Consider the following 26,823-nt stretch of genomic DNA (forward strand, 5'->3'; position numbering starts at 1 on the left):
TTTACATTTATTTATGATTTGAAATTTCATTGACCTCGTCTTCATTGTGTCTCTTGGTTTTCACTTGATCAAATTCTGGGTGTAGATATACCAACAACCGACAACAATCAGTTATAATTTAAGAAACGTTGGTCAGAGAAACAAAGAAAGAATAAAGAGATAAGCATTACATAAAAATTATGTGTACATTTTTCTAAAAGTAAACAAGGAACTATGATTCAACCAACTTCTCAGATATTTTTCTAAAGAAATATAAGAAGAAAAGAATAATATATATGATTTGGATATAGGAATTAAGCACTTATCTCCAACACTCGAATTGTCTTTTAAATTCTTTAAGTTTTTTTTGTCCAACACTCTATCGTTCGTTGTTTCGTTTTATCCTCGTTCGATTTCTGTCTTGTCTCAGAGGATTGGGGTACATGTCTAAAAGACTCTGATGCTTAAGTCAGTTTAGATAGGGATATTGTAATTAATACGTTAATAAATACAAGTTAAAGGTCCTCACCAACTTACCTTGAGCTCCAATTTATAGTTTTTTGTATGAGTTGTGAGTAAGGTTTTCTTAATCATGGTCCAATTGTCTTTTAAACTTGATTACCGACTTACATTACTTTAATTTACTTTTAACTTACAGATTCAGTTTTGTACCTCCGCACCATTGGAGAACCGTGTGTTCTGGCGTTTGTCTCCATAAATGTGGAGACAAAGTTTAATTAGAATGAATGTGAAGGCGGTTCGATCGCAAACTCCCTTAAAGCATTTCGAAAAGATTGTAACATCAACAACCCAAGAAAAAGTCCATCTGTAACGGACCGCCTGTGATCGCTTGTCCTTAGACCACCTAACCCATGGTCTGGTGATAGGCCATAGAGTACACTATGCTTTGTAGATTTTTGAACCCCTCTGTCTATATATGTGCTAACTTCAGATTGTGTTAAATGCAAACAAAAATGGTTTTCACTTTGAGCAACAGAGTGCTATGCTTCATCATCATCATCATCACTTTTACCAGTTTCTTGCAACTTGCAGAGCCTTCAAACACGAGGGAAGACACGTTGCTCCAAGGCCACCCCCTTGCAGCAACCGATCGTTTAATTTCGCCTTCATCTTTATACACACTGCGTTTCTTTCAGCTTGATGATGGGTCTGAGGCTAACACCAAATTCTACCTTGGCATATCAGCCAAGAAGTACTATTACTATGTTTGGCTTGCCAACAGGGACAATCCAATCTACGATGACCCCGGGGTTCTCACCATTGATCAATATGGCAACCTCAAAATTGTGTCAAGTACTACCACTATGATGCTGTATTCAGTTGAAGCAGAAAGTAACAAAAGTGTTAGAGGGTCTTTGCTGGATACAGGAAACTTTGTGCTTTATGAATTCAACTTAGATGGATCCGTGAAGAGGGTGTTATGGCAGAGCTTTGATTACCCCACAGATACAATGTTGCCAGGGATGAAGCTTGGGTATGACAAGCACAGTGGCCACAAATGGTCTCTAACAGCAAGGAGAAGTTACAAAACTCTTTGGTCAGGGTCTTTCTCTCTCAGCCTTGACCCCAAAACTAACCAATTGGTTAGTATATGGAGAGGGGACATTATTTGGAGCAGTGGAGAGTGGAGAAACGGAAGTTTTAGCAACCTGAAAGCATCATCACTTGACAGAGAGAAGTTAAACTTCAGTTTCTTTTCAAATGAAAGTGTGACCTACTTTGAATTTTCTTCAGTTTCTGGTTATCTCATCATAGAACCATTGGGTAAAATGAATGCTAGTGGTGTCTCTTACTCATGTGTTGACGGTGAGATTGTGCCCGGTTGTACAACGGTACAGCCTCCGAAATGTAGGAAAGATAGTGATTTGTACTTTCCAAGTTGGAATAGTTTTGGAGCAATGTCAAGAAAGGGATACGTATTTGATGAAAGAGAGAACTTGACCATTTCTGATTGTTGGATGAGGTGTTTGAAAAATTGCTCCTGTGAGGCTTACACTTACGCATTCAAGGATGCAACGGGCTGTGAAATATGGAGCAGAGACACATCACACTTTGTTGAGACTAGTTCCGGTGTTGGCCGCCTAGTTTTCTTCTTTCTCAGCGAAACCAAAACCAGTAAGTTCATACACACAACACAACATGAACTTCTTCAGATAAAAGACTTTTTATAAGCTAAAATTAAGTTGTATCCTAGAAAAAACTAGTTTTACTAAGAAGTTTGCATCGTTGAAGTTGTTCAAAAAGTATGTATGTATGAGTATAGAGTAACTGGTAAGCGGTGTTGTTATTACATATTACATATATATGTAGAATTAACACTCTTCTACTCTTGCAGAAGGCAAGAAGAGGAGAATATGGATTGCTGGTACTGCAGCTGGAGTTCTTTTCCTCATAGTCTCATTCATTGCATCCTTTATCATGTTCTGGAGAAAACAAAAAGAAACAGGTTAATCTACATCATTTCAAAATTCTCAAGTTTCAAAATGAAGCTATTATGTTATATATATTTTTGAAGTTCTTATATATTATTTTTAATGTATGATGATATATACAGTTGAAAATCGCAAGAAGCGAACAAATGTATTCTCTGACATCGGAGAAAATACTGAAATTTCTGATGCGTGCGATGAAGGAAGAGAACAATGGAATGAGAAGAGGACACGCAGTGATACACATAAATTCGACTTTGTAACCATTCTCCAAGCAACGGACAATTTCTCTTTCGCGAATAAGATCGGAGAGGGTGGCTTTGGGCCTGTTTACAAGGTAACAAATTTTTATAACCCTTCTGATGTAACATAGGACCGCTTTTTTGAATTTACGGGTTCGTTAGAAGTTAAATTTGTAAATAGGAATCAGTTGATTTTTTTTTTTTTCAAATAGATCAAGTGTTGTCCTTCATCCGATCGGTTTCTTTTTTTTTTTTTTAAAAGCAAAGTCGTCATATTATGTTTTTATTATTTTTCCTTTTTTTTCAAAATTTTCAAATTTTATTATTTTTTTTTAAAATTTTCAGTTTTAATTATTCTTCTCTTTTTTTTTTTAATTTTTGGTTTTAATTTTTTTTTTCAAAATTTTCAGTTTTCATTAATTACGAAAAAAAAATAAAAAATAAAAACTGAAAAGTGAAGTCGTCATGTACGAAGACGACTTCACTTTTCCCTTATCGTCTCCCATGACGATTTTGTTTCTTTTAAAAAAAAAGAGAAACCGGTTAGGTGGAGGACGACTTTACCTGTAATGTCGTCCTACACCATGACGACTTGACTCTGTTTGGCAAAAAAAAAATCAACAAACCCATATTTACAAATTTAACTTCTAACAGATCCCTAAATACAAAAAAAGCCAGTATAGAACTCTCCAAATTATATAGGAGGAAGAAGAAATGAAATCAAAGTTTAGGTTGAGAATTTAAGTATGAGTATACTTAAAAATAAAACAATTAAACAACAAGAAAATTTATAAATATGTTAAGCTTTTAGTAACAGTTGATGTTAATATCTTATCTAAGTTTGACTCATTTTATTAGTGTTGTTGAAATCTTTCTCAAAAAGTTAGCATCAAACAAATACAATATATATATATATATATATATATATATATATATATATATATATATATATATATATATATATATTCCATATCATAAAAAATCTTTCTAACAATCATTTAAGACAAACATATCTTTATTAAAAAGAAAATATTAGTATTGTCTCCTCATCACGATTACCTTATTTAAATATAATGTTTTTTCTTTAATTTGTTTATTCAACCGTTCAATTTATCATGGTATTGCATTATGCATTTAATATGAATTGATATACTTGTTTTTTACTTTCATTTTTTTTATTAACTCAATACTTCACAAATAAATAAGAAAATTTATATCTTTTTAGGGGAAATTGGCAAATGGCCAAAAAATAGCTATAAAGAGACTTTCAAAAAGCTCCGGACAAGGATTGGTAGAGTTCAGAAATGAAGCTATGTTGATTGTGAAACTGCAGCACACTAACCTTGTCAGGCTTCTAGGATTTTGCATTGACAGAGAAGAAAGAATATTAGTCTATGAATACATGGCCAACAAAAGTTTGAATTTATACCTTTTTGGTACGAAAAATATTCTCATCTCATATGCTTAGTCAATATTTCATCTACATATTCAAGACCTGATCTTTTTCCTTAATTGTTTATTTTGGTTTTTTTCTAAATAGATGCCAACAAAAGAACTGTGTTAGATTGGAAGAGAAGGTACAAAATTATTGAAGGAATTGCTCAAGGACTTGTGTATTTGCATCAATATTCAAGATTAAAAGTGATATACAGATATTTGAAGGCTAGTAATATTTTATTGGATAATGAGTTAAACCCAAAAATATCTGATTTTGGAATGGCTCGGATACTTAAATGGACATTGTTAGAAGAAAAAACAAATAGAGTTGTTGGAACGTAGTAAGTATTTATATGTGGTAAAAAAATTCCTTTAAATATTTTGTAATAAGTATTTAACATTTTTGTAGTGGTTATATGTCTCCAGAATATGCAATGAGTGGAGTTATCTCAACCAAAATTGACGTATACAGCTTTGGGGTATTACTCTTAGAGATTGTGACCGGAAAGAAAAATATTAGTGACGATTTTTCATTGAACCTAATAGGATATGTAAGTTAACTTAAACGAATACAAATAAAATAAAGTTGAATTGATGCACTTAAAATTTAAGAGTGTGAAATAATTTGTTTCAGGCATGGCAATTATGGAATGAAGGGAAAGCTCTAAAGCTAATTGACACAATTGTGAATGGTTCAAGCAACCACATCCAAGTTATGCGATGCATTCATATAGGTCTGTTGTGCACTCAAGACAAAGCAAAGGATAGACCCACTATGCTTGAGGTTATTTCTTTTCTTTCAAATGAAAATGCTGAGTTACCTTCTCCTATACAACCACCACTTTATACCATCAAAGGTGCGAAGGAGGCAGAGCAACATAAATATTGCTCCAATAATGACATCACAATGTCAATCACATCTGGAAGATAACTTATTTACAAATTGTGAGGTTCAAACCGCTAGGTTTATGTCTATGGAGGAGAAGGTTCACTTAGGAGATATAACACCAATGAGTCTAACCATATAAGAGATTTACACTACTCTCTCAGCCAAAAACCTTAAGGTAATGAGTTTATGAGTTTTCATCCTTATATAGTGTTATACTTGCTCATTTATACTCATATATCCAATGTGAGACTTAAACTCACACTTGAATTTCCAATATTTCATATATAATGCATGAGTGATATGAATATGGAAAAAAAAAATCTCTAATAATATTGTCATTTTAATATAATGTGCTATTTTTATTGAGAGGTTAGACACATTAATTTCAGGGTAACACAAACTCCTTTTACATTGTATCTACTTTACATTTAACATCCTAAATTATACTACTATGCATTTTATAGATTTACTATTTAATTATATAAAAAAAAACACACGTATATGAATGTATTCAAGCATATAAGTCTTTTTAGAATATTTTTCACCTGTAACATCTTCTGTTCATATAATAAATGCAATCTTATCATAATAGATAAGCACATAACAACCACACACAAAAGTTAAAGCTAAATAATTTATTTTTATCATGTTAACTTAATGCAACATCCATGCTTCCGTTAAATTCATATATACTCTTTTAACAACACGAAAAATACTACTTGTTATCCCAATACTTGAAGGACTACATTTTAGAATTTCATGCACTATTGCCACTTAACAGTTTAAGCAAATCATGGCACTTAAGCAATATTTAATCCAAAGAAAAAAAAAATGTCTCAATCTCTCTCTCAAACCTTAAGCCAGTACTTGAGTCATCCCTTGAATGTCCCTATTGTTTGGATCAGCACATGCAATTATAAGTTATTACTTGAACATTCTTTAAGAAATACTAGCGTAAGCACAGGTGCTATCGCGCCTGTATGTACGTATTTTTTGAATAATATTAATAATTGATGATATTGTAATGTTATTAAGTTAATAAACAAAATAAAAATATATTTATAAAAAATAAAGTAAAATATATGGAGAAAATATGAGAAAAATAATTGTTGATAAATAGTAGAAGAAGAAAGAAGAAGGAGATAAGTAAATAGTTTTATAAAATCTTATAATAGTAACCGTTAATTTTTAAAAATTTAATAAATAATTAAATTGTAAAGGGTAAAGTTGAAATTATGAAATGTGGACACAAAAGAGAGAATTCTCTTTATATATAATTATAAATTATATCGTTTAAGCAATATATGTATACAAAGAACATATTTTTACAATAATATATATAATTTATCAAATACAATCAAGACAAAAGAATTTCTTCTTACATTTACACTTAATAATCTGCCAATAATCACCATACGAGTATATATAATCTAATTAATTATGTCCAAAATATACTTAAAATTTCCAACAAATAATAACATACACAAATATTCATGCTCTAGTCCATAGAATGACGCAAGGTATTCACTTATTTTGCACATTTTTTGTACAATAATACTCTCTTGTTGAATAGTTCGTCAAAGTCATAAATATGTATCAAACTTATTTTAACGTAGCATTATTATTTTACACATTTTTTTGTAAAATAATACTTTCTTATTGAATTTCGTCAGAGTTATACTAATATATACCAAAGTTATTTTAACGTAGCATGAATAGAGATAAATAGCAAAGCTAATTTAGGAAATAAATAAATTAATATAAGAAATTATATCAAGAAATGAGATACTGAGATAGTGTAGCTTAAAAAAATCTCAGCAATTGCAAAGATATTCTATTCATATTTTTTTTAAATTATCCATATTTTGTTATTTTTAAAATTACCAATTAACAGTATACTAATATTTTAAACCCTTTTTTAATTTTAAAAAATCATTCAATTTTTAATTAAAACTATTTCTCTTTTTCTTTTCGTCTAACACATATCCTACTTAATTAAAATTATTTTTTTTCTACTTATATTTATAGACCTATAGTTAATATAGTTATTAGTAGTCATAGAAAAATGTTTTCTATTTAATTAATTTTTGGCATTTGTAATTTAAGTAAGATTTTATTAATGGATCATCTTATACATATATTTACATAAAAATAATAATGTTATTTCATTTTTTCAGCAGACATTTAATTTCCTAAAAATAGGTCTATATATCTGTTATTTATTTTAATTAAATATATTAATTCATGATATAAAAAATAAATATTGAATATAGCAAAAATAATATATTACAGTAAAATCTAATAACAACACAGTTAATTATATTTTATTTATTTTAAGTTGGAATTTTTTTTATCATTTTAATAGAATAAACAGATAACAATACTATAAAAATACAAATAATTGACCATTTCCCACCCTCTTCAATTGATACATACAACCGTTTCCTAAAGCATTAATCCCTGGTGCACTGACATTCAAATAATTGACATTTGGAAATATATATATATATATATATATATATATATATATATATATATATATATATATATATATTCAAACTGATTTATAAAAATGTTATGTGACATGATCAAAATAATAATTTAATAATTGAAGACAATAGCAATTTAATATAGATGAAATGGTGGCAGGTGTTGAATACTAAGAATTATTATTATTATTATTATTATTTTTGAAAACGGGACATTTAACTAGAATAGGGTAGTAATTACTAATGAAAAATTAGTTGAACCATGATCGTGATAGTAAGCTAAATGGAATTGAAACCTGACCATGCATATATCTATCTTCTATCTCCCATCAACACGGTCATTTCAATTCAATCACACAGTAGAGATGTCAAAATGAATTTTAACTCAAGTTAATATGGTTTATTACAAGTTTGAGTCGGATTAGATTAAAAAAAATCATTTTTTTTTAAAGTGTTCAACTCGGATCACTTAACTCACGGGTTCGAGTCGAATTGATCCACTTAACCCACTAATATTTTTTTAAATTACTTAAGCAACTGTTTTATAAACAATTCTTTTTCTAAATTAGCATGACATCAATGTATAGTTTGATTTTGCTATGATTGTCATTTTATGGGTTATTGAAATTTTTTTAAATACTAAAAAAAATAAATAAATAATTTTTTTTATGTGGGTTGACACTAACCCACTTAACCCACTAACCCGTGGTGGGTTGAGTTGAATTACAAAATTTCTGATTCACTATAAATGAACCGGTTTGGATTCACTCATTTTCAACTCAGCTCGTAGTGAGCCAACCCGTGTGAGTCGGATTGACTCTCTTTAACATGTCTAAATCACAATACTATATAGTATCCTTTTCATTTAATTTAATTTCATATAACTTTATACTAATCTTTTCATTTCATTTCATATGTTCTTAATTGGATTGATAAGGTTTCATGTGTTTGGAATTTTAACATCTACCCTTGCAAATGCATTAACTCCATTCCAAGTCAACATCAAAATAAATTTCACGATCAAACTGTATTACTACTATTTTCATCTAATACTGTTGATCCTTTAATGTGATACATGTTTTTTCTTAAAATAATAAAGTTATCAGTTACACAAATTATTACATACTAATGTGAATACATTGACTTTATTTTAGAAAGAAATAAGCATATTTATTAAAATAATGTTAACATCGTAAAAGTACCCTTCAAAGAATCAAAAGGATTTCTTTTTTCTTTTTCATGAAAGCATAGTACAATCCACACATGATTTTATTCAGGGGCGAACCTTCTTAGGGGCAGGCCATGGTCCCCAAAAATTTTGATTTTTCTTTTAATTTTATATATATATATATATATATAATATTTTAAATTTATTAAAAATTTTAAATTGTAGTAGTAGATTTTAAAAATTGATGAAAATTAAATTGTGTATCTTTTTATCTCTTTTATAAGGCACCATCTTTAATGTTAATAGAAACATAAAATAAATATAATAAATAATAAAAATATTTAGGTATAATTTTTCTTTTGGTCTCTGTTCTTGTTGTCGCAACCCTAATCGAGACTGGACGACGAACCAAAAAAGAAAATGGGTTTGAAAAAAAAGATTTGGAATCGCCACCATAGTTATTCTGGAAAACTATGGAAAACCATAAAAACAAAACAAGTCTGCGAAAAACCAGATTTTGGATCCGGGAGTCGGTTACGCGTAGGGAAGGTGTTAGCACCCTACCGCGCCCGCCCGAGGGCGGTACCTTTAATTAAAAAACGCAAAGCTGATGTGATTTTCAAAATATTAATTTTTCCCAAAAATAATAAGACAAAAATGCTAAGAGAAACAAAATATATATTTTTTTTAAATTTTTTGGGCCCGACAAGGATTGACTTTGGTCCTACGTATTCTCATTTAAAGTGAGAAATCAGGGTTACATAGTTCTTTAAAAAAAGATATTTGGAAAACAATTTGAGAAAATGATTTGATTGTTTGGAGGTGAACCTGACAAGGACTGACCTTGCTCCTACGTATCTCACAGTGGAGAATCAAGGATCACGTAGTTCTTAAAAGCTTATTTGTTTGAAAATGTTGATGTTTTTTATATTTTGGAATTTTATATTTTTTTTTTGTATTTTTGAATTACTTGAAAATATGTGTCACACGACGCGAGCGGTCGGACAGACACTGAAAGAGAAAGAAAACTATTTTTGGTATGTTTAGAAAATAAGCATCACGCGGTGCGAGCGACCGAACAGACACAATGAAACGAAAGAAAACATTTTTATTTTTTTGATTTTTCTATTTTTTGCAATTTTTATAATTTTCAAATATATTTGTTTTTTTTTTGTTTTTTTTTATAATAATAAAATAAATAAAAGGATGAAAATATTTAAGAAGAAATAAAAGTGGAAAATAAAATATGGGGTACATGAGTCATTAGTGAGGGTGCACAAAGTAAACACAACAACAAACCCAAAAACAATAGACAAAGATATGGGGTGCATGAATATCACATGGTATATGAAGTAACAGGTGGGGTGCGTGCAGTAAATAAAGGGGTGTGCTAAGCAAACACAAGATGGAGGTGCAGGAATTAAAAACGGGGGTACACGAAGGAGTTCCTAAAGCAAAGAGGGTGTAAAAAAACAATTAATACAATCCAAATAGGGGTGCAGAACGTAAACAGTATTCTAGCCCAAAACGAAATAATGGTAGGTGCAAGGTGAAACTATGGGGGTGCAAGGCGAAAAAACAAAAAAAAATCGTGGCAAGTGAAACCAATTGACCTAAACCCTAGCTGCCGAAAAAAAAACAAGAGGCAAGTCACCTCCCTCTCTCCCTCTTGCACCTGGAACCAAAACCATGACCAATCATCATCAACACCTCACTTACTCCGGCAGGCCAGGGACGCCGGCGACGACGCCGACCACCATCAACGACCACCTTCACCGTTGCATCACCACACCACCGCGGCGCCTATTGACGCCGGAGACGTCGCCCTTGTTCCCGGCGGCTCAACGACTTGTTCTCGCGCATGCATCGACTCCAACCCCGAAAGATCGTCACCTCGTCATCTCGCCACCACCGGCCACAGCCGTCGCGGGCGACACCAGTGTCTACCACGGTCGTTGGCGACGAGAGCCTATGCGACCTTCACTCTCCTTCCCCTCATGCGCAACTCGAACTGCTTCTGCGCGAACCCCAGGGCCACTGCCATTGGTGCTTGTACTCCGTTCAAAGCTCTGACTCGCCGCCGGCCTCGCCGCCGGCGATGGTTTCTACTTCTTTGTTCATCTATGCGCTATGATTAGACACGGCTGATTGGGGAAAATGAGACTTGAGTGCTTGGCACTGGAATGGGGTTCCGGTTTGTTGGTGACCGTGTGGGAGGGGTTGGTTTGTGGTGTGAAGGAGATGATTGAAGGTGAGGTGAGGGATAATGGATTCTGTTTTGTATTCTTGGGCAGGGGAATGGTGTGATGTTGAAGTGGTGAAGACGTGAATGGGGGATTTGTATGGGTATTTTCTTGAGTCTCTGTTTCGTGTTTTTGTGCAGATGGATGATTAAGATGAAGGGAGCGTGACAGTGATGGAGGAAGCAATACGAGGGTGGTTTTTGGAGGATTATTAGTGAAGAAGATGAAGGATGGAATGTGTGCGAGTTGTGTGAGGATGGAAGGGTGTGACGGCAGTGAGAGAGGTTGGTGATGGAAGAGTGTCATGGTGTTTCATTTTCAACCGTTAAAGCAACAACAGTTCCCACATACAAGCATATTTGAATCATGAACCAATAACAATGAAATACAGCCATCCCCACATGCAACTAATCATCATGCTCACACATAAATATTGAAGGTACAATGCTTACTTCTCAGAAGCTCAGAAGCTCCTGCTGGTGGTGGTCTTGGGTCTGCTCGTTCAAGTCTGTTGCCCCTTGTCTGAGCTGTTTCCACTCTTTTTTTCTCTTCACCTTCACCTTGTTCTCTTTTTGCGCTCTCACCGTGCGTGCTCTTCGGATGCTTGGAAGTTGTGTGTGTAGGTGGAGGAGAGTAGACTTTGGGTTGTTGTTTTTTCGGTTTTTGCAGGTGAATCATGATGGTGGCTATTGTTCCCTTTGAGTAAGTGTTGGGCCTCCCGGAAAAGATAAAGGAAAACGTGTTATAGGAGAGAAAGATTTCTTCATTGTTGGCGGTTGCGTGTTGATCATTGAGGAAATCCACAAGAACGACAACTTTTTGATTAAAACAGAGGAGATGTATGAAGATTAATGCATGGAACCGAGGGTTAATGCATGAAATCTACGTGGAGAAGCGACAATGTAAGAGAGAGTTGCAGCGGGTAGGTTGTGCTGGTGCAGAGAAAAAAAGAAGCCTTTTTTGCATGTCTAGAAAATAAGTTGAGAGAGAAAACATGGGACCCGTGGCAATGTGGCAACGTGTGATTGGAAGAATCTTAGAGTGCAAAGAGAATAAAGGTGGAGGTAAAAAATAAGATGATATGAACATGATAGAAACTTGTTACACTTTTAACAGAATGAAAACAAGGTAAAAATAAAGAAAAAGAATGCTGCAGGTACATAAAAAAGGAATTAGGTTGTTACGAAAATGAAAATGGATATGCATAAAAAAATGGAAAACGACTAAATAAAAAGGAATAAGATAAAAAGCTAATATGAAATAAAAGTGCAGTAAAACATATTAAACTCAAAGAACATAAAATAAAACAACAAAATAAAAACGAAACTAAATAAAGAGAAAGAATAAAATAAAATAAAATAAAAAGGGTTAAAATGGATATAAAAATAATATAAGATAATAACAATAATAACATTAATAAAATAAAATAAAGTGAAATAAAAGTCATAAAATAAAAACAAAACGAACAAAACAAAAACAAGATGAAAATAAAGTTGAAATAAGAAAAAGAAATATATATTTATGCTCAATTAAATATTCATTTTTTGTATTATTTTTTTTATTTTTTACCCAGACGAAATTGGGTGTTGACACTTGTTCAAAAATTTACAATGGGATTATGTTAATTACACCAACAAAGCAAATCATTCATACTAAGAGTTTCAATTTTAATGAAAAAGTCATTTATCTGTTTCAAGAAATTTAACGAAATTTATTGTAAAAGACCAAATTGCATAAGTTTTTCAAAAATTGGACTTAAATTGAGACTAAAAAAACTAGAGGACCAACTTAACATTTTTAAACAAAAACATGAATCAAAAGAAAAATTAAACCAAATATTTATTAAGATAATTTTTATTTTCGTTCTCATTGTCTTTTTAGTTTTTTTCACACATTGTAATAATCTCTCGTTCTCATATGTTTTCTTTTGTTTATAAAGAAAAACAAAAGTTAGACAAAAACTTATTATTTTGGCTCTCATTTATCCTCTTCTTTTCTTGTCTCTTGTCTCACTTAATAATGAAAACATTATGTTTATCTCATGAGCTTTTTCTATATTCACTTTTTTATGAATAGAGAAGAAAAATAAATAATGTATTCATAACCGATTTTTAATTGTGACTTGACTATAATATATTTTTATTATAATAATTACGTGTCTCAATTTTTATTGGATTACGATAAATTATTTTTTAATATTATTTACAAAAAAATTATATTGATAAAGAATAAAAGAATAAATTCATTTTTTAGAAGTGATAAAAAGAAAATTATTATGAAAACAAGATAGACTTTACTTCTTCACATATCTTGAAACATTATACTAATGATCAAATTGTCCAGTTAAAGAAGTCATTTATTGAAACATTATACTAATGATCAAATCGAATTATTTCAAAATTATATTAATTTGACTCCTCCAATACTTTTGTTCAAGATTCGCCACCGATTTTTTTTGTATATCCAACATAAATTTTTATAAAATCTTTACAGTTATTGTTCTTCGATATGTGTTCTGTTAATTATTTGTAAATAAAAATATATTTATATATATATTGTTAAGGAGGTGAAATGGTATTTAGAAAAATCATTCATGAATAAATTTTCATAAAATATGCTTTCTACCGCTTGATGGAATCTAAAATGTAAAAACAGTTAGAAAAAATAAAATAAGATGTAAAACTAGAAAGAATAAAGAAGAAGAAAAAATAAAAAGAAATTATTTTCATTTTTTTTTTATTTGAATCCACGTTGAGTTTCAATAACCACCATCTTAAAAGTTTGATTAAAAGCACGCTTTAGATGCATAAATGATATCAATGGTTTACATCTGAATTTTTAAATGATATCAAATGTTTAGGGATATCAAATCATAAACTCAAGTTCAAAACAGGTGTGTCAATTATGTTCTTGAGAAATATTGATCAAGCAAAAGGTCTTTGCAATGGCACAAGATTGCAAGTCAACCATTTGGGAAAAAATGTAATTTCTGCAACTGTAATTACTGGAAAAAACATTGGTGACCGGATTTTTATACCAAGAATGAATTTAGTGCCATCTGATTCAGGATTGCCTTTCAAATTTCAAAGAAGACAGTTCTCAATTTCCTTATGTTTTGCAATGACGATTAACAAAAGTCAAGGACAAACACTTTCTAGAGTGGGATTTTATCTTCCACAACCTGTATTCACACATGGCCAACTATATGTTGCTATTTCTAGAGTGAAAACCAAGATAGGATTGAAAATACTTATATTGGATGAAGATGGAAATGTCACAAACACAACTAAAAACACTGTGTACAAAGAAATTTTTGAAACTCTTTGACAAAGAACACATTATAGGTATGTAATTTCTAATTTTGTTTTAATTTGAAAGTTTGTATAAATATAGATGCAGGATCTATTGCCTAAAGTTCAAGGCTTACAATGAACATCATGCTGATTTAAGAAGTAATAAAAATTGTGTACAAAAGGAAATTATGAAGTTGATTAACAAAAAAGACATTATAGATATATAATTTGGTCTTCTTTTATTGTTATTTTTTTAAAGACAGTATATTATAATCTTATAGATTATTAAATATCACATAACCAATTGCTATTATCAAAAATATTATATTTAAAGAAACTCGTGAAAACCAATCAAAAGATGATATTATAATCACTCAAGACACACTTTTTGAAAACCAATCAAAAGATGATAAAACCATATCAAAATAAATTCTGATCATAAATGATAAAGAAAGATATCACAAATAATAAGTATACTTCAAAAAGATAAAACTAAAAGAATATGAAATAATTTCTTTAATTAAATTTAAAACTCCTTTTTGAATGATTTTTTAAGAAAAAATATTTTGCTATTCTTGAAGAAAACTTGAAAATGTAAAATCTTATTTTTAAATAATTTAAACTTGTTCACTTTTAAAATATCGAAAGCAATTTTTATATAAAATAATTTTTTATTGATATAATAGACTATTTTTAATAATGATTGATAACTTGTTCATTGAATATGAAAAGTTAGTATAAAATTGACTTAAATCTAATACACAATCAGTTATTGATGAAGTTTGTATTTGAACCGAAATTCAGATAATTAATTGCCATTTAACATAACTGTATAATTGATTATTCCACTTATAATATGGAATAATTCAGTACTAAAAAGATTACAAACAATGACTAAATTTAGTGTCTGATTAGGTGACTAAATGAATATAATTTTAATTAATTTAAATATTAGTTATTATTGATATATGATTACAGTATAGTTAAGATCAATTATGTGTTTTTGGAGTATTGTTCATTGTTGGTTATTGGGCTCCTTTCCTATGTGGAGAAAAGATCCAAAGCAGAAGCCCCGTCTCACTTAACCTAATGGAGAGGGGGCTGCAAAATAAGTAGAGAGACAGAACAATAGAGTCAGAACACAGTAAAAACCCTAGCACATAGAGGGAGAAGTAGAGGAAAATTTTGTTCACGTGTTTTCCACGCTAAAAATCTTGGTGTCTTTATTTGTGTCTGTAGTGATTTATTATTGCTACTCTTTGATGGTTACTCCTCAGAGAAATTATATCCGTTATATTATCTGGTATATTGTTTGTGTTGTTGTTTTCTTCATCATTCACTTAGGAATCTGAACCTCCATTACGATTTTATTTTTAAAAAAATAATTTAAAAGGTGAAAGAAAAAAAAATATTTAAATTGTGTTTGATCTTGACTTTTAAACAACGTGAGAATAGATTAGTAGGTGTAGAATAACATTATACAAAAAATGGTACCATCATTCTCGACCTTTATTGGGTAGAATCAGTGTTTAATGTCTTTAACCTTTACTCATTGAAGCAACCACGAAATTGTTTAATCAATTGTGAATCTTTACACTTGGTAGTTGTCCTTAAACTTCACAAACGTCGAACCTCAACCATAACCAAACTTTCATGAGCATTGAATTCGAACTTTCATCTCTGTGTCATCATACTTAATGATCTCAACCCTAATCCTAACTAACCAATATGTCATCTTCACACCAAGAGTGAAGAGTGTAACTAAAGAAACATTGCTTGTTAATTGTCGTTGTCATTCGAGAGACAAAATCTAGTTGTAAGATGTTTATGTTTTTTTTTCTTTTATAATGTATGTAACATGAGTGAATAATATTAGTTAAATTTAACTCAACTATATAAGTTTAGCAAGACCTGATAGTTGACACCGGTTTTATAAGATTAACAAATAACAAATATTATTATATTAGGTTTTGAATGATTTATTTCATCTTGAAAAACAAATTAACTCAATTTTTCATAAAATTTACACTCACTTGTATCCGTCAAATTCACTTTATCTCAAAGTAAAAATGATTTCTATATTATATAATCCAAAAGTTTTTTTTTTTCTCAAAAAAAGAAAAAATCGGGATTACACATTCCAAAAATCATTCGGCTTTCAAATTTACAATCTTTAAGTATTTTTTTTTTAGTTTCAAATTGTTGTGTAATACGAAAACTCTTATTAAGGGAAAAAATGGTTTCTTTTGATTGTATACTCTAGAAATAAAAAAAATCGAATTATATAATTTCAAAAGAGCAAAATAAGAACAAAATTTTATAAGGGTGCACGAAGAAAGCTATGGTGGTATAGGAAGAAACTGCCCCAAATGCAATAGTGAGTAATCCTCCAATTTAAAGCCCAAAGGACTAAACCAATTTTTTCCGTGTCTCCACTCATTGATTACTTATTTTACATACACAGTACAAATAATCATATACTACCTATTAAGAAAAAAATGTAATATAACATTAGTAGTAAAAAACATTATATATGCGAGAAAATATGATAATAAAAAATACTTGCTAAGTAAATCATTTTTAATTGATACTTAACCTTTTAACTTTTGCCTTGTTCTTTAGTTACTTTCTTCAAATATAACTTATGTTCAATTTGCATGAAAGAGATTTATTGTGTAATTTCTATGTTATTTTCAACTATTCTCTTTTAATCTTAAAAACTTATCTAAAGAGGTCAGTTATAATAGTTTTTTTTTCTTTATCAAAATATATGAATGAAAAAGTTTACCTTTTAAGTATAACTAATTATAACAAAAAAATGTTTTAAACTTTAAAAATAATAATATAATTTTAAATCTTGATCACAAAAAGAATAGAAATACAGTCTTAATAAATAAAGTACAATGTTTGAAATAAATTTTAAGATTAATAAATAAACATCAATACTGGGTATTCTCAATCAACAATATTATAATTTTTAAGTTATATATTCTCAATCAACAATATCATAAATATAATCTTTATTAATTTCAGTTTAAGTAATTATAATCGATATCAATTAAAATAATCACAATAAAAAACATTGATTATTTTTCGTCAAGATTAATTAAAAAAATATTGATGAACTTTAATGAAAAATACATTTTAATAATGATTAAAAAAATATCATCAATACTTATATTATACATTTTGAACATATAAATTCTTTTATATAATATAAAATAGTTTATAACTGGTTAATTTTTTAAACTATATCTATGTGTGGCATAAACTATTTAAAAATAGAACAAATACATGGTTATATTCCGATCCATGGAAGGATTAAATCACATGATAAAACTAAAATCACAAGTTTACCTTAGGTGAGACTAAAATCTCATACGGAATAATTCAGAAACATGAGGTGGACTTAGTAAAAACCGGATATGTAAGTACTTTTAGTGTGGTATGGACTAAGCTGTGGTAGGTTTTTTTTTTTTTTTTTTCTTGGGCAATATCAATGTATTTGGGAGCTGATACTTAATATTCATTTGTTTTTTCTTATATTCAACTGAGACAAATATAAAAACATATTTTATTATAATCTTTTATTTTTATTATGTTAATATAATATTTTATTATAAGAGATGCATTTCAAGTGTAGAAACAAAAATTGTATTTCAAGATAAGAATATAGTAAAATACATTAAAATTAAAATTAAGATTTCATAAAAAAAATTACATCTCAAAATAAAGCATACTAAAATAAATAAGATAATAAAATATCAAAATTTAACTTTTCATAGGGCGGCTCAACGATTTGGGAGACCTAAATTAACCATGAAAAATGAGGTCTTCTATTTAATTTTTTTTTGAGTTTTTTATGCAAAATTATTTATTAAATTATGATAATTAATTTTATTTAATATTTTTTTCTCAATAGATAATAGAGTTAATCCGTTCAATCTTCTTTTAAGACATTGTTGATCTTAAATAAGTTTTTATTATCTTTAGCTCTGAGAGACGTCTTTTGGTTGAAGCAATTGACACATGAATTATTAACATCATTTTATACATTACATATAAAATGAATGAATTAAAACAATAAAACATGGTTTTGGTTGTCAAGAAAATAAATTCAATAGTAGACATCTAATATCTTGTAGTCTCAAGTCTATATACAAAATAAGATAAACTCTCGAAAATCGTAAATCGAAAAGTATCGAAAAACAAAATCTAGGAAAAAACGCACTTATAATTATAATACAAATCCAAAACAGAATAAAAATAACAACACAAATAGAAAGAAAAAACATATTAACCAGAAATAAGGATGAAACATTGGTATACACGAGCAACCTGAGATTCAAGAGATTTAAGGAATGTAATATGCCAAAACCCTAAAAAAAATTACTCTTAGAAGAGAATAAATGGAGTAAAGAAGAATATGCAAGAGAAGTCACACCCATCAAAGAAGAAAATAGAATTCATATTGATTATAAGAGAATAAAGATAATTAATCATTCTCTTTCTCGTAAACAAAATTATAATTTACCAAAAAAAATGTTTTAAGTCATTAATTATCATTCTTACTACGAATAACATACACTAATAATAATTTAATTAAATTTTATTCACAAACATAAGATTATTAGAGCTGTCAAATGGGTAACCTGGGACCTGGCTCAATCCACTACGGGTTGATGATTTAGTAACCCAATCCAACCCGACTCACTTTTTAGCGAGTCAAAAAAATTTGAACCCGACCCGGGTCACCACGGGTAGGCGGGTTAAACGAGTTGGCTCACAGGTTCATTTAATTAAAAAATATACAATTTTTTTATTTATTTTTCAGTCAAAACTAAATTATAATTCTAATTAAAATCTAAATAAACTTTAATAAAATTCAAATACAAATCAAAATAAAAAAGAATACAAATTATGTATGTGTTAGCTAAAAAAGACAATCTAACATGACCCAAATGTAAACCGCAACTTAATAAAAAACACTTGTGTGACCCTTTTATCTGCGAGCCAACCCGGCTCACAACGGGTTCAACCCGGATGAACTGGGTTCTAGATGAGCCGGGTCAAAAATCAACCCATATTGAAATTTGTAAAAAAATTTCAACCCAACCCGACCCAAACCCGTGATGAGCCGGGTTGGCTTGCGGGTTCCAACCTATTTTGATAGCTCTAAAGATTATAATTAATTTAATAGGGTTACATTAGTAATAATTCTTTTTAGGCTTTTTTATCTTAAACATAATTTTATAATTAGTTTAATAGAGGTATATTAATAAGCACTAAAGAAAAATTTGAGACATTTTTTTCTTAAACATTATTTTATAATTAATTTAATATAAAAATGTTAGTAATAAAAAAACATTTTTGAGGTTTTATTTTCATTGAGACATAAAATGAGTGTTTTATTTACTTTACCCTTAAACTAATTCATTAATATGTATTAGTTGGTAGTTCGCGAGGAAGTAATATTAAGTCGTTGAAGTGTTATATAAGTATTAACTCATAAATTAATTTTTTAAATATTGAAAAAGATGAATTACTAGCTATAGTAGACACACTATATAAAAATTATTAAATAAAAATTAATTTAGAGAAAAAATTTAATTAGTCACTATATCAATACAATTACACATTAATGACATTTAAAATAGTTTTTTTATCAATAAAAATTTATAACTAGTCTATAAATCAAAATCTAAAATAGTCTCTTAACATTATCTATTGGTTTTATCTTCTTACTATTTTTATATTCTAAATTAATAGTAAAAATGAGAGTTAAATAATATGTTTTGTCCCGTTAACTTTCACTAAATATTGAAATACTTTAGTTCAATATTGAAATTAGTTCATTTTCGAAATTTTCGTCTAATCTAGTCCTTCGACTCTAAAACTCCGTTAGTTAAGTTCTTCAAACCAAATTTATTGTGATAAGTTCATTTGACATTTCAAATACGTTTCAGGATAGTTATTAGCTAACGTCGAACTGTGTCAAACCTTGTAAACACCTCAAATGTTGTCATAATATATATTTCAAACGTTAAATAAATTTAACAAAATTTAATTAAAAGAACTCAATCCATATGATTCTAAAATTTGAAACTAAATTGAATCAAAGTATAAAAATAGACTAATTCTAATTTTCATTTATATAATTAATAACCAAAAACATATTTCACTTTAGAAACTAATTATAAAAAGTATTGAAAATTAATATGAGAGACTAATTTAGATTGATTCACAAGGTCAGTTATAAATTTTTATTAATAACATTAACTGACCTCGATCTGAAAAAAAAAATATTGATAATTATCTGGATCATCATCACATACCTTGATCTCTTTAAGAATTTATCTTTTCTAATGTATTACTCTTTTTAAAGGCACTGACACTTCGCCATTTCCTAAATATACACTTAAATACAGTTAATATAATATTCGAAAAAGCCACTAATGGTGTATTTGTATTTTGAAAATATAAGTAAAAAGTTGCATAAGGAATTTAAAAAAACAGTTAAATGTAAATAAAATGATTGTTTTTGTGAATAAAAAATGAAATGGGGACAGAAAGCAGAAGGTGTTGAATTATTGTACCACACGAGGTCTCTGATTAAAGATTGTGCGGCGTACTACTTCTCCCTCTTCCCTTCTCCTCTCACCTTCTCTGCGGACATTGCCTCCTACCTTTCTTTCTAATAATACTTCTATATTTCAAAAACATTATCAATAAATACACTTAAAATAATATATTTAATTTCAAATAATATTATTCTTATTTATGTAAACACTTTAATATATCTCAAATCTATATTTTATTTTTTAATATCTTAAATCTAACTAAAGTTGCAGTCTTTAGCATTCGCAGTTTTGAGAACATGGTAATGGAAAATGGTAACCTGAAAAAGAAATGTAGGATATGACGCATCATGCTTTGGGGTGGGTCACACACAAACTAATGGAATCCATCAAATATTCTACATTCTCATATGTTGGTTGCTCTATAATTCATACCACCTTTCATTTCTTTTACCAAATTCAACTCATTCTTTTTAATGAAAAATCCAAGTTTTAACACCTATCCAAGTTTTAGAGTATTTTTTTTTTTCTTTCAATTTCCTACTATTGCTATTAAACGTTTTTAATAATATTATTCTTCTTTCATTAGTTCACTCTAGATACTATCCCTACAATCGACTACGTATTTACAATTTTTTTTTTCACTAAGTATATTACGAATGGGATCTTTCTTTCATATGTATTTATTTTTCATTCACAAAATCCAATTCAAATGTCGAAACTGAATACAGGATTATATAGAGTAATGACTTATTGATAATTATCTCCATCATCATAAATTACCGTGATGTCTTTAAGAATTTATCTCTTTCAATGTATTACTCTTTATTTTCAATTTAATAATTAAAAATAGATAAACTAACCTTATGTCTTAATTTATTATTATAGATTTAAAACATACCTAATTCTTCAAAGTATATTTCTTTATAATAAAAATTAATAATAGAAAAGAACATTTATCCTTTACAGTGAGCACTACAATCATAGTTTACCTAATTTTGAAACAAACATGCCTTTATATAAACAGGAATTGAGAGGAGATTATTTTTAAAAGAATAGTTAAGTTGTCGTCATTAATAACTAAAGCGCTGTAGAAAAATAGAAATAAGGATTCTATTTTTTTTTTTAAATGATAATTGACTGGCTTATCAATGAAATCAACAGTCAAATACTTTGCAGAAATTATTATTGTCAATCAAATACTATCAAAGAACGCATAATGACATTTTTGTTTATTTATTATGCATGATTAAATCTCTTTCTGCGTTTCAATTTTGAAGTTCTATTGATCCTGACATATTTAGCTGTTTGTTATCCATGAAGTATTTGGATTTGAAAAGATTACAACGCTAAAGTATAAAGCAAATGATTGATATAAAAAATGGTGTTTTGATCTATCTTCAATAAATAAAAATATCTATCTTCAGAGAAAAGTAACGCTGTATCATACATAGTTTCTTGATTCGACACTGTCATCATGTGTAAGATATTTTCAACATGTTGCTTAAGGTTGCTGTTTTTTTTTTTTTTTCAGTTTTTCAAGTTTCATTTTTTTTCGAATATGTTCTACCACTGACATAGGATCCGGTTTTGAATATGTTCCATGTTAGATATGATTGATGATACAAATGGGAACAACTACGTACAAAACTCTTGCATTCCACTTAATTTTAAACAATGTACTAATAATTATTTTCCAATATATTTTAATGTTCCAGATGGACAAAAGTACAGAATGGTGTTAAAAATATAATATGAGTGAAGAGAAAAATATAAATATGAAACATACCTTTAGCATCATATGCATGGTACGACTCCAACATCATTCATTCGATTAAGGAGACAGTACGCAGCATAATGGAAGTGTGTACTCGTCTTTAGTGAAAAAATATAAGTGCATAATACCAGAAAAAAAAAAGTACAAAGGTTTAATTTACAATGCCTTTTACTTTAAATTAATGCATGAACATCGATTTAACTATTGTGGTGACTGTGTGAAAACATCAATATCAAAATACTGGGATTATGCAATTAGTTCTGCAGATACATGGTATCGGAGATGTGATATAAAAGTACAAAACAAATTCATGAAGAAAGATAACTAGCATTCAAGTTGATAGTTGTATAGATTTAAGCAATGTACATTTGTGATTACACATTCCCAACTCTTAAAAACAATTAAATGTGTTATCTTACCATTGTTTTACATTGCTTTTCAGAAGGAGTTTCATTCAATGATGTAATATTCTTTCATGTAACATAGGTAACAACAAGCATATATGTCACTTATCAAAGTTTAAACTTACCTTCCAACTCAGCTTGAACAATGAAATTAGTTTATTGTTAATCTAAAGTCTTAAGATCAGTTTCCAGAATATATATCCAGGAATGTATGAGTGAAATCTTTACTAGCATATTGTTCTCAAACAAATAAGAAATCTAAAGCGTTTTAACAATATTATGAACCAAAATAGAGCTGATTAGATGCTACTTTATGAAAAAAGCAAACACTGCATCACAGATCCTGTTGATTAAAAGGATAATTATATTCATTTAGGGAACCATCTAATTAATCTGCTTTTTTGCTTCCCGCAACAAAATCAAGAGAACACTGAAAGTGCAACCTACATATGTTTAATATCATTAACATATTAATATTCCAAACACAAAGTGTAAAAAGAAAAAACATGCTGGCCATGTCCAAACTCAAATTAAGAATATATGAGATGTATATACATACACAGGTGTATGTATATAAGTGAAGAAGAGAAAAGAAAAATGGTGTTACCCCAAATGTCCATGAAGTAAAAGCATTGAATGATCCATGGTGGTACACAATGTTCCATCAACGTACAGACATACCTACTGAGCTTTGCAGGTGGTAAGGGGTTTTGCAGTACTGCAAATTCCATAAAGGTAAGTGAGAGCACTCATCTCCATGGTTACTCAACAATAAACCTCAAAATGGCACAAGAAAGGATTACAGAGGGCATTACCAGGCATGCCAATGCCATCATTATCTATGCTGTCTCAATCAACCAATGGTCTCAACTGCACTTGATTCAAAAAAAACCTCAAGTACTTAACCATCCATGTCGAACACGACTTAACAGCTACTGGAGTTAATAAAGGTAGATCCAAAATTGGCAAGTAACTGGGTGATGATCTAATTCACTTGTCAAATATTAGAAAACAAAATAGCATGATCATAATAACTATTGAGTTAATTAATAACCTCCTTTGCTCCGAGCATTGTCGAACAGTTGTGTAGCGGAGAGATCCTGAAACAATAGCTGGTGGTATTAGTCATTTATTGCTGCTGCAGCATCATCAAGATTCCCATAGCAAAGGCGTAATTGGTTTGGAGTAACAAGGGACCACCTCAAACAAATTAATGCCCCTAAAGCTTTGTGAATCTTGATGATGCTCCACCGGCAAACAGTGACTGGTTTCTTTTGTTTATTCACGACTTCATAATTAAACCCTCTCCGTGCTACCAACATCAAGATCAGTAGTAGGCAATGAAATAGAAAACTTGAAAAACAAAAAGGAAAAAAAAAAGACAGGAGTCGGAAATGAAGAATACGAGGAAGTAGAAAAAGGTAGGAGAGAGTAGAACAGCCCTAACCCTAACCCTAAAAATATAATATAATTGAAGATATGAGGCAAAAGTAAAGGCAATATAAAAGGTGCTGAGTCCCATGTGTATGTGTAGGCCAACAACATAACAAACACAAGACCCACTTAGTGGTATGATTCATTGATAAGTCTCTATAGAAGAGAAAAGCTACCGAAGTACCTACCATCTATAGTGATTAACGAGTAGAAAGCATACAATTATACAGTTGAAAAGTCAGGAAGAAAGCAAAGAGAAAAAAAGAAGAAGAAGAAGAAGCAAGAAACGAAGGAAGGAAGAAACACTGAAATGAGAGAAGAGGGTTGAAGAGGAAGAAGAAAACTGAGAAGGAAGAAAGGGTTGAGTGGTGTATATATAGAGAGAGTGGTGAAGTAATAAATGAGGAGGAGATTGGTTGGTGTTTAAGAAGTGTCAGAGAGAGAGAAAGAGAGAGAGACGTACAACAGTTATACATCGTAATCTTAGGCACCAAATTTACCAAAAACTTAAAAGGAGTCTGACCGAGTCCATGGTCCAGAGATGGAAGCGGAATAATAGATGGAAAATGAAAACATAAGCGGTTGAGGAAGGAGGTGGCGTTTGGGATTGGAGCAAGTGTTTGCGTCCTCTACAAGCGTTTTCAAAGTGGGGGCCGGAATTGACAGCCCCTAACCCTTCTCTTTTCTCCTTCCCTAGGGTTTCCTTCTTTTCCACTATTCTCTTCTTTCATTTTCACTCTCCTTTTTTTCTTTTCTTTTTTTCTTAATCACTCTCCATCTCTTTCACATCATTTATTTCACCCATTCATCACTTTTTTTTTTATCCAATCTTTGTTACTTATATCCACCACACTGCTCGAATCTCTAATCTACATATTATACATTTGGTTTCCACAAAGAAAAAGTACTATGCATTATTAAAGCAAAAATAATGCATACATAATGGAAACAAACCTAATTGCATCGCTTTATTTATTACTTATTATATACTGGAATGAATCAATTTTTCTTAGAGTTCATCTTTTATGAATCTTTAAGAATTCAAAGATGAATTACTCCTAAAACTTTTAAACTTGCACAAATATAAAAGTAAATATCTTAGAACAACTCAATTTTCCATCTTTATATTTATATATATATATATATACATACACTGAGGTGATAGGTTAACGCGTGTTTAGAGATTGGATCTTTAGTACTGTGTGTACAGAAAGTATTTGTCTGGAAGTATCAATCTCTCAATCAAGATATATGCCATAAGCATAAAAACAAAAATCTTACATATACATATATTGAATACACGCACAACATTTAAAAATCTAACCAAATTATAAAAGATTGGATTTTTTTTTTAAATTATAAGAAAATCCATTAAATCTTAGAAGTTTTTTTTAAGAAAAATTTACGAGTATAAATATATTACTTTGAGTCTTATTATCTCTTGGATAAGAGGAGGAGCAGAACTTTGTTTTAGATTATGCTTTTCCAATCATAGGAATGGGATCTTAAATCGCTCATTTTCACAATAATGCTAATTGTCCTTTGGTTTTCAGGTGGCACGTTTAAAAGTGATTGACACACGCCTAGAGTGTCATGATAATATGTCTAGTTTTTGTGACAATTTTTGATACAGAGATTGAATGGTTTATATACGTGAACAAATTTAAATAAATATATTGTGAAAAGAAATTTTATTGAATATGCGTAACATTATAACATATCTTAATTGTGTCATAGTCAGTGATCACCGACCATGTTCCCGCGACAAAATAATACTACAGCGTCCCTTGTCATGGTAACAGCCATATATAATACTGTTCGCCGGACTTTTATGTTTACAAATTAAAGGAACCCCACACAGTCTTAACTATTGTCAAATTTAATTATTTTAAATCTGAGTCATAAACATAACTAGGAAATCAAAATAGGAAAAATAATGCTTTAATATATTTAGATACAAAAAATTTGTGAGAATAATTTTTTTAAAATATTAAAAAGAATTTTATGATTTAGGGTTTAAATAATTTATAAAATTTGTGGTTTTAAAAGAATTTTAAGGATTCTACATTTTAAAGAATGTATAATAAGTTACATACAATTTTTTAAGATTAAAGGGCTATGCTAGTTTACATTTTAAAATTATGTAAATAAATGTGTGGTTCATATTATGATAAATCTTTTTGAGTATTTACAGAGATCGATACGTTTCAGTTAAAATTCTGAACCGTCGTTTACAACGTAAAAGAATTTAACATTGTAATAATAAATTCATTTTAAAGTTTGAAACCAAAATTTATCAAGAAATAGAAATAAATTTTAATTTTAAAATTAAAGTTTAAAATTTATAAAATTTGAAATACAAATAAATTTTAATTTTACGATCAGATACTACGAGTATATTTAATAGACAATGAAAAAGAAAATAAATATAAGTAATAAG

General features: G+C 29.3%; 1 protein-coding gene and 1 long non-coding RNA gene across 4 annotated transcripts; one reads left to right on the forward strand and one right to left on the reverse strand.

The window, feature by feature from the left end:
* The first annotated feature begins 824 nt into the window (after positions 1–824).
* LOC114172975 (G-type lectin S-receptor-like serine/threonine-protein kinase CES101) lies at positions 825–5,304 on the forward strand. Of its 2 annotated transcripts, none has more exons than XR_014995899.1 (7): positions 825–2,115; positions 2,336–2,446; positions 2,555–2,766; positions 3,897–4,107; positions 4,212–4,449; positions 4,535–4,659; positions 4,743–4,757. XR_014995899.1 is itself a non-coding variant. In XM_028057153.2 (7 exons), exons 1-7 carry the CDS (start codon positions 942–944, stop codon positions 5,037–5,039), a joined length of 2,385 nt encoding a protein of 794 aa, XP_027912954.2. In that variant the 5' UTR covers positions 827–941; the 3' UTR covers positions 5,040–5,304. The 2 variants fall into 2 exon arrangements, 1 of the variants encoding a protein (XP_027912954.2); XM_028057153.2 differs by having other exon boundaries at positions 827–2,115; positions 4,518–4,659; positions 4,743–5,304.
* Positions 5,305–23,295: 17,991 nt separating this feature from the next.
* LOC146889013 (uncharacterized) lies at positions 23,296–25,243 on the reverse strand. 2 transcript variants are annotated; one of them, XR_014996749.1, is made up of 3 exons: positions 23,765–25,243; positions 23,557–23,667; positions 23,296–23,392 (listed from the first exon to the last, which is right to left on the reverse strand). It is a non-coding gene; the product is annotated as an uncharacterized LOC146889013 (long non-coding RNA). The 2 variants fall into 2 exon arrangements; XR_014996748.1 differs by having other exon boundaries at positions 23,296–23,667.
* Between the last annotated feature and the right edge of the window lie 1,580 nt (positions 25,244–26,823).

Source organism: Vigna unguiculata, chromosome 1, assembly GCF_037176805.1.
Source record: "Vigna unguiculata cultivar grain cowpea cultivar isolate G323 ecotype 2 chromosome 1, ASM3717680v1, whole genome shotgun sequence".
NCBI classification, from domain to species: Eukaryota; Viridiplantae; Streptophyta; class Magnoliopsida; order Fabales; family Fabaceae; genus Vigna; species Vigna unguiculata.